At 44.1% G+C, this 9,645-nt stretch overlaps 1 protein-coding gene across 1 annotated transcript; it reads left to right on the top strand.

Annotated features, from left to right (window-relative positions):
* The first annotated feature begins 81 nt into the window (after positions 1-81).
* Eif2b2 (eukaryotic translation initiation factor 2B subunit beta) lies at positions 82-7,043 on the top strand. The gene is made up of 8 exons (XM_020175630.2): positions 82-326; positions 442-562; positions 721-869; positions 1,779-1,942; positions 2,471-2,566; positions 3,155-3,292; positions 4,389-4,455; positions 6,519-7,043. The coding sequence occupies exons 1-8, from the start codon at positions 167-169 to the stop codon at positions 6,674-6,676; spliced, it is 1,053 nt and encodes a 350-aa protein (XP_020031219.2). The 5' UTR covers positions 82-166; the 3' UTR covers positions 6,677-7,043.
* Positions 7,044-9,645: the final 2,602 nt, after the last annotated feature.

The following is a 9,645-nucleotide window of genomic DNA, read 5'->3' as shown; positions in this document are numbered from 1 at the left end:
AACCAAAGGTCCTTCTCTGATTGGCCCCAGCAGATGGAGGGGGCGGGCCTACTGCCTCTTACTGGAGTTTTCTCTTGTGGAGCGGAAGTCAACCTCGCCGCCCCGGAAGTGAAATCCTGCGGCCTTCCAGGTGTGTGTTTCCGCGCGTCAGGAGGCAGCTTTGGAGATGCCGGGTGCCGCAGCGAAGAGTTCAGATTTGTCTGAGAGGATCGAGAGCTTTGTGGAGACCCTGAAGCGGGGCGGTGGGCGGCGCAGCGAGGACATGGCTCGGGAGACCCTGGGGCTGCTGCGCCGAATCATCACGGACCACCACTGGAGCAACGCGGGTGAGAACGGCCTTGTTGCACTCTGGTCCTCAGCTCCTTTTAGTTCCAGAGGCTAAAACTCGCTCGAACCTCACCGCTCGTTGGCCCCACTCACCCTGTCTCTCTTGGGCTGCAGGGGAGCTGATGGAGTTGATCCGCAGAGAAGGCAGGAGGATGACGGCTGCGCAGCCCTCCGAGACTACCGTGGGCAACATGGTGCGGAGAGTGCTCAAAATCATCCGGGAGGAGTACGGCAGGTCGGCTCACGCGAGGCCTGGACTCCGGGTTGGGAGCCAGGGACGCTTGTTGCGTGTCTTCTCTCAGTGTTCAGAGCCTCTGTTGTTGCCGAGTAGCTGCTGTTGCTCACCTGACCACACATCCTCTTCACTTCCCTCTTTGGGTCTTGTCTCCATAGACTGCACGGACGCAGCGACGAGAGCGATCAGCAGGAGTCCCTGCACAAACTCCTGACCTCCGGAGGCCTGAGCGAGGATTTCAGCCTCTACTATCCCCAACTTAAGTCCAACATCATTGAGGCGATTAATGAGCTGCTAGTAGAGCTGGGTAAGAGATCTCCCTGCTGAGTGGACAGGACATGTCACAGGCATGTGAGGAAACAGGAGCTCCTGAAAGTTGTTAATCAGCGAATATGGGAAAGATTAGCAGTTCTCTGGTTCCAGTAGGCTTGTCCTCCATCCTGACAGGAATGGATAGAACAAGCAGCAGGACTAAACCTTCTACTGTTTCTTTTTTTCAAACCCATCCTTTATAGACTGCCGCAAATTCACTGTGCAGAGACTATTAGGACAGAGCTTTACTTTCATTTTAAAGAAAATGAACTCCCTAAAATGACATATGGTATACCCTCCTTCACTAAACTTCCTGTGAATTTTTACACACACACATATGCTACCTCCATTCTTCTGTCTTCGTGATCCAAAAGATCTGTAGATTTTCAGTATAATCAGAGTTCCTCAGAGGAGGAAAAAAGCTAGGTGCTATCTGTGCCATAAACTGATGTTTCCAAATTCCACCCCTCCCCCACAGTTTTTCTTCTTTTGCCTCCCTTTCTCAGATGGAGGTGTTGTGACCATCTTTTGGAGGAAGACTTCCCTTGCTGGGGGAGATCTATTTATCCTACAGTCAGCACTTTAGAATTTCTCATATTGTCATTTCTTCCCTGAACTCCTTGTCTTCTAGAGCAACTGTAAGGAGCTGGTGTAGTGGCAGGAAGGTAGCTGATGAGTACAGGTGCTTCTGGGAAAGAGGGCATGCTGAGAACTTGGAGCCCCAGAGGAGTGGGGCTTTTAAGAAACTGAGGCATCACTTTGAGGCCATTAACCCTGTGGTACCAGGGTCTACCAGGTGGACAGAGTATGTGAAGTACAAGACATCCCTTTCCAAACTGTTGATAAGTCTATCTGTGATGCAGCATGGCAGTTTCATATTTCCCTCGCAAAACTGTTCTTGCAGAAGGCACAACAGAGAACATCGCAGCCCAAGCCCTAGAGCACATCCACTCCAATGAAGTGATCATGACCATTGGCTTCTCCAGAACAGTTGAGGCCTTCCTCAAAGAAGCTGCCCGAAAGAGGAAGTTCCATGTCATTGTGGCAGAGTGTGCTCCTTTCTGCCAGGTAAGTGGGACTGCTGGAGTTTCTAAGAAAAAGGAAGAAGGAATAAGGTGGAGCTAGGAGAAGGTGAACTGCTAGGTCTAAGAAGAGATGAATTTTTTTTTTTTTTAAGACATCAAATAGGGTAAGTTACCTTGGGAATGACTGTTGCTTGGTCTTAAGTAAATAATAGGTCTCAAAAAAGAAATATATAAGGATATAGGAAGTTATAAAATAATGAGCCAGGAGGTGTCTTGTCAGCTGCTTGATTTTGCAAGTGAGTTGTATTTCCAGTTTTGTGGCTCCTCTTGTGTTGCTGTGGAGTGATGCATACATATATACATACACACATATATATATATATATATATATATATTAGCTTCCCTGCAGTGCACTAGAGTATACCCATCACAGCAGAAAAGCGAATTATCTTTTGGAAACCGTGTGTTGGATGTACATGGATCACAGGATTCCCCGTATCCACTTATATTTGAGAGCTCTTTTCATTCTCTCTTACTCTCTCCCAGCATCAGCCTTTCCCTCCTATTGCAGGGTCATGAAATGGCCGTCAATTTGTCCAAAGCAGGTATTGAGACAACTGTTATGACTGATGCTGCCATATTTGCTGTTATGTCAAGAGTCAACAAGGTGAGTGTCTTTGGAGTTACTGTGTTGAATTTATGCAGATTATACTTCTAAAATATTGGCCTCTTTTAATGTCCATGGTAAGAGAAGAAAGTATAGGCACCCTTTGAAAGTATATACTTAACGACCTTTTTAATCCATTAACTAATTTTTTTTCCTCTTATCTGTATCACTGTCCCTCACTTGGAGTAGCCTTTAAATTGGCTAAAGCATAAAGAGAATGAAGTAGAATGACACTTAAGAGTGTTAGCTGCTAAGGATTGGTACTGGATAACTGCCTTAATGAGTGTGGCAAGGATGGGTGGTGAATGAAAAAGGCTCCTGGCTTCTCAGGAGATAGGGTATACAGTTTCCAGAAAAGACAGGATGAAGAGCAGTAGGTACTGCAGTTTCCTGTCCCATGCTACATTCATTCTTTCCTTGGGAAAGGTAGACCTTAATTGTACCCAGCGTAGGATCCCTTTCCCTCTGCTGGTCTGTGAGTTGGCAACATGTCAAGATGGAGGCCTGCACATTCACCCTTGTTGTGGCCAATGGCCCTTTTAGGGCTCTGCCCTCAAGATGGCTCACATTTTTCTTCCTGTCCTGAAGGTGATCATTGGCACCAAGACCATCCTGGCCAATGGTGCCCTGAGAGCTGTGACAGGAACTCACACTCTGGCACTGGCAGCAAAACACCATTCCACCCCACTCATCGTGTGTGCACCCATGTTTAAACTTTCTCCACAGGTATGTCTATTTGTCTGTCTCTACGTGGTAGCCAACAGAAGAAAGCTGAAGTGTAGGCTTGAACCCTGGGCCTTGAACCTACTTACTCTAGGACCTCTTTTTATCCATGCTTACTTAATGGATTAGATCCAGTGAAGGCTCAAAAGAGCCACAGAAGTTTTGAACCAGGAAACACAATTGATAGTTGTAACCTGCCAGCTTTAGGGTACCAGAATTAAAATGTCAGGCCATAGGGCTGATGGAGTGGCTCAAGTGGTAGAGTAGCTGTCTAGCAAGCATGAGGCCCTGAGTTCAACCCCTAGTACCATTAAACAAACATACAAACAAAAAACAATCTCAGGAATAGGGAAAAGCCTTTGCGTACAATTGCTACCACACCCCATCATCCTAACCATTTGGAAAATGCCAAACAGGTGAAACTACTATTAGTTTTATTTGTCATTATTCTAGGGCCTGTCCTCTGCAGCCTGAATACAAGCAGTGAGAGAAGTGATTTACATTGAAAACAACCTATTTAAAGGTCTCTATTTTTTAATAGAAGTGAAATTCACATGATATACAATTAATCAGTTTAAAATATACAGTTTAGTGGTATTTAGTAGATTTACAGCATTGGGCAGCCTTCACTCTAGCTTCAAAACATTTTGTCATCCTAGAAAAACACCTTGTACCCATTAAATAATCACTCCCTATTCCTCCTTCTCCCCATGTCCTAGTAACCACTAATCTGCTTTCTGTCTCTGGATTTGCCAATTTGGAATTTTTTTATATAAAAAGAATCATATATTATTCAACATTTTGTGTCTGATTTCTTTCACTTAGAATGTTTTTTAAGATTTATGTTGTAATGTGTCAGAATTTCTTCTCTTTTTAAGGCTGAATCATACTCTTAACTGGATATACCACAGTTTATTTATTCACTCATTTATTGATGGCATTTGTGTTGGTTATACCTTTTGGCTTTTGGAAATAGTGCTGCTTTAACCATTTGTGTATGTGTTCTGAATGGACATATATTTTCATTTCTCTTGAGTAGGTATCTAGAAGTAGAATTTCTAGGTCTCTTTTTTTAAAAAAACTTTTTTCTCTTTTCTAGTTCCCCAGTGAAGAAGATTCATTTCACAAGTTTGTGGCTCCTGAAGAAGTCCTGCCTTTCACAGAAGGTACAGAAGTTTTGTGTGTGTATGTTGTATGTCCGATCTTTTTGTTCTTTTGACTGCCAATAGGATTGAATGCGGTCAGGTTGTGTTTTTCTCTGTGTGTGTGTGTGTGTGTCTTTTTTAATTATACTTGTGAGGACTGTTTAGCAGCATAGAGTGCTGGAGAACCTGAGCTAAGTCCATGTTAATTTGTTCTGAGGCGAACAAATTCGCTGAGTTGTGTTGGGGCTATGGTGGTTGGATCAGTCAAAATTGGTTGGGTTTGGCTTTGTATTTTATTTGAAATGTAGGCAACAACTGAGTGGGGAAATGGACTTGTTGTCAGTTGCTGTAGGGAGTCATTTTGGTGACTTGGCTGCTAAAAGGAAGCGGGAGCTGAAATGTTGCCCTTGGAAACTTGCCTCACTGGTCTGTCCATGCTGGTCATCAAAAGGTGAAGAGGATGAGGCAGGAGGATCACAAATTTGAGGCCAGCCTGGGCTACACTTTTGGGCTGGCAGAGTGGCTCAAGTGGTAGAGCGCCTGCCTAGCAAATATGAGGCCCTGAGTTCAAACCAGTACTGCTAAAAAACAAAACAAAACAAACTTGCCTCTAACCTGGCCACCCTTGTATGGGGTTCCTTTTCACTGGCTTCTTCTGAAGGCAGCAGCTCTTCTCAGGGAACCTGCTGCCTCATCAGCAGTTCAGCTGGCCATATATAACCCTCTGAGAGCAGAGTGCGGGACGTGGGATCTGCATTCTTCTTGGAAGTTGAATAACTTCATCCTTTTATTTAAACATGCTGGTTTTTTTGTTTTTTTCCTTTGCTTGCTAGGCAGGCACTCTGCCACTTGAACCACTCTACCAGCCCGGTTTTGCATTGGGTATTTTTCAAGATTGGGTCTGACAAACTGTTTATCCAGGCTGGCTTTGAACTACAGTCCTCCTAATCTCTCCCTCTTGAGTAGCTAGGATTATAGGTGTGATCCACCAGCACCTGGTCTTTAAGAAATACCTGTTGAGTACACACTATATCTAGGCACAAGGGATATAACAATGAATGGAGATAGGCCCTGCTCTTACAGAGCTACATTCTACTGCAGATAACAGAAGAAAATGTCAGGTCCTGGGATGTTTCAGGAAGAAAACAAGGAAGAGCGATGTGAAAGTGGCTGAGGGACTACTTAAGACTGGCCACAGTCTTAATGAGACGACGTCACTACTGAGTCCTAAATGAATAGACCCACTATGTGAGGATTGGGGAAAGAGTTTTCTAGGCACTGGTGCAAGGGCCTGAGATGGGTATGTGCTTAGCCAGCTGGAAAAAAGATGGCCATGTGGCTGGAGAGCAGTGAGCGTGAGGGAGTGTGGTACAAATCACAGTTAGTGTGGTATGGTGAGAAGGGGCCAGATTTTGAAGGTTGCAATCTTCAGTTTGAGTTTTCTTCTAAAGACTGTGCAAAGGCATTGGAGAATTTTGTTTTGTTTTGTTTTGGATGGCCAGCAAAGATTTATTTAGCAAAGCAGGACAAAGTAGGGAGAAGGCAAAATAGAGGAAGGAGCACATACTCCCCCGACACGTAGAAGGTGGGAGTGGTAGGCTCATTGTTTTGTTTTTGAGACAGGGTCTTGCTGTGTAACCCACACTGGTCTCAAATTTGCAGTCCTCCTGCCTCAGCCATTGAGAGTTTTAAGCAGGGAGAATCATTTTTTGTAGTCATCCCGTCTAGTGTGCAGTTTTCCACAGTTTCCCTTCCTGGAAGGTAGTATGCCTGCATTTTTTTAAGATGGTACGGGGGGTTTAAACTCAGGGCCTCACGCTTGCCAGGCAGGCTCTCTTAGTGCTTGAGCCTCTCCACCAGCCCTGTTTTGTAATGAGTGTTTTTGAGATAGGGTCCCAAGAACTATTTGCCTGGGGCTGACTTTGAACCATGATCCTCCTGATCTCTGCCTCCTGAGTAGCTAGTGTTACAGGTGTGAGCCACCAGCTCCCAACATGCTGACATTATTGAGCATAGATTTTTATCTGCTACTTATTAGAGAAGAATTCTTAGCTCTATCTTGAGCACGTGTGATTGCCTTGCAGGGAACATTCTGGAGAAGGTCAGTGTTCACTGCCCGGTGTTTGACTACGTTCCCCCGGAGCTTATCACCCTCTTCATCTCCAACATCGGTGGGAACGCACCTTCCTATATCTACCGCCTGATGAGTGAGCTCTACCATCCTGAGGATCATGTCTTCTGACCATCCCTCATCCTAAGCAGATCCAGAGTGGAGCAGAGACTCAGTGCTGCTGCTGTAACCTATCCTAGCAGTAGGGGTGGACAGAATCAACCTAAAAAGCCTTGATATGATCCCTGCCTGCACAGTCAGTCATCATCCTCTGATCAGGCACACATCCCGGACTGTTTCTTGCTTTTAACAGTGCGTCAGGATTTAGCCTATTGATTTTGGAGCGTCTTAGTGACCTGGCTGCATCTGTTTCATGAACAACTTTCTGGTTCAGTGGTGTGTTAGGCATGATACTGACTACCTTTCTGGGATACAGATTTTTGCTCAGAAGTGGCTCCTGCACCTTCTAGGCTGTGCCAATAAAAGCTACTGGAAGGTTTCTAAGTTTATTTATTGTCCTGCGCTCTGACTGAACTGAATCAGCGGAGGCAGGGCCCTTTTCGTGTTTTCATAAAGGGCTGTAATTAGAAAAGTCTAAAACGAAGGAGTACAAATAAAAGTATTAACAGTTTCTTTTTATAATTCAATGAAAATGGCCCTAAACATCTTTTTAGTAATTTAGGGCCTGGTTTCAAGACTTCTGATCATCAGAATCACCTGAGAACTTCAATACACCGTTTTGGGTTCCATCTGGGGCCAACTGGATCTGATTGTGAGGGGAGGGAAGAGGCAGGAATCAGTTTAAAGCTTCCCTCACGTGTCTTTTAACAGGACTAGAAGTTGGCACATTGTTTTAGAAGATGATTTGGAACCTGCACTTCTTGGATTATGTTTGTACATGTACACAAAGACGCAGACAAGAACATTCACTGTAGCAGTTATGTGGAGGCCACATTTAGACTGGAATATTATGTGTACAATGCATCTGAGGCTTCCAGTGTGGCTTGAGGGCATTTAATTTGAATTAGTTAATTTTTTTGAATTTTTAAAAAATCTGGAGATAGCACACTTAACAAATTCACCTTTCTTGCTTTTCTGAAAACTCCTGAGCCACGTTCTCAAATGGCGTACTTGGCTCCTATTATTAGGTTAGATGGGAAGCCCACAGAAAAATTCCTGCCATGTCCATTTAACTCAGATGTGCCATCTGCCTAAGCCCAGTAGGTAGGCACATTGTCCTTTTTTTCTTTTTGGTGGTACTGGCGTTTAACCTTAGGGCCTCACATTTGCTGAGGTGAAGGAGGTCTGTTTTATATTCTGTTAATTAAAAACAAGCTGGGGGAAAAATCCAGGCTATATAGTAATATGCACGATGTGGCCCTATTCCATGAAATCAAAATTATGTGTACACACATAGGAAGAAAAACACCAGAGAGTGCCAAGCTGGGGGATATCTTCTAATTTTATTTAATGTGTTGCTATCTGTTCCATTCTAGAATTTACTACTTAGTAATTTACTTTTTTTTTTTGTGGGATGGAGTGTGAACTCGGCTTTGTGCTTGCAAAGCAGGCACTCTACTGCTTGAGCCACACTCCCAGTCCATTTTGCTCTGGTTATTTTGGAGATGGGGGTCTTGTAAACTATTTGCTTGGGGCTGGCTTCAAACTGTGATCCTTCTTATTTCAGCCTCATTAAGTAGCTAGTATTACAGGCATGGGCACCAACATGTGGCATAATTTACTTTTTTTTTTGTGGTACTGGAGTTTGAACTCAGCATCTATACCTTGTGCCACTCCACCAGCCCTATTTTTGTGATGGTTTTTTTCAAGATACGGTCTCGCAAACTATTTGCCTAGGCTGGCTTCGAACCGCAATCCTCCTGATCTTTACCTCCTGAGTAGCTATGATTACAGGCATGAGCCACCTGCACCTTGCTGTAATTTACATTTTTTAACTGAAAAGTCTCCCTAGGTGATCTGAATGAACTTTTATGTTTAGGACCTAGTGGTCCAAAACAGCAGACTGCTGGGATGCTTGTCACAAAGACTGGCCTACCTCAGTGGCAGTACCTGAGTAGAGGGAGGAAGCCTAGGAATCTGCATAGCACACATAACCTGAGGGATTTGGTAACCACACTTTGGTAGACAATAGTTGTGACAGGTTATGAGGGAAAGACCTCTACTGATAACTATTAGAGAGGTCTTTGCTTTAGGCTTCTTAGTATTCTTTGGGGGACAGGGAAGGTAAGACCAAAAAGGGTCAGTTTTTAGACTGATCTAAAAGTTGTGTGACTCAGAAGAGCCTGACTCACTCAGGCCTCCGTAAACCATATGAGACCCCACGCTTTTTCAGTGAAGTGCTTGATGGCTACCAATTACGAGCAATTGTCTTCTCTGAAAGCACCAATTCTAACAGCAATTCACTTGGGTACAATCGTGTGGTTTGGAGGAAGAACAACAGTGAGTCAAGGACTTTAAATCTGTTTCTGGCTATAGAAATGTTTCATGATACCTACCCTTTGTGCATCTTAGTGTGTAAAATTAGCACCACCATCCTTCCCAGGCATTACTGAGATGGATGAGGGTAGAAGGGTAGAAGCTATCTGGGCAACTCTTCCAGTGCCTAAAACAGAACTGCAGGAATCATAGACTCTTCATGACCTAAAGGAAACCTCCCCAAGCCTCCTTCTCCCTTTTCTACTTCTCCTATTTGAGGAGGTGCAAATGTTGGAAGGAGAAACTGAACTGAAGAGTATGAAAGGAGTTCCATGGACTCACTACATACTGCCTTCGTTGTGCCCACCTCCCACCCCTACTTTGTACACAGAACCCAGAAAAATACTTTTAGCTTGGAGGGAATTGACAGAAATAAGATTCCATGAATATGAAAGTCTTCCTGAATATGCCAAATAAACCAAATTAGATAACCGAATGCACTTTTTCCCACGGTTTCTGTCTTCCAAGTTGGGCGGAGGGCAGGAAAGGCACAATTCTTGGAACTCAAATAAGGAACAGAAATTCTTAATTTAGCCTCAGAAGAGAAGTCTTTGAAAAAATACTCTACCAAGAAAAAGTTAGTGTAAAGTGATACCTCAAAGAAT

This window comes from Castor canadensis, chromosome 3 (genome assembly GCF_047511655.1).
Source record: "Castor canadensis chromosome 3, mCasCan1.hap1v2, whole genome shotgun sequence".
Classification (NCBI taxonomy): Eukaryota; Metazoa; Chordata; class Mammalia; order Rodentia; family Castoridae; genus Castor; species Castor canadensis.
This window is presented reverse-complemented; position numbering and strand designations above follow the sequence as displayed.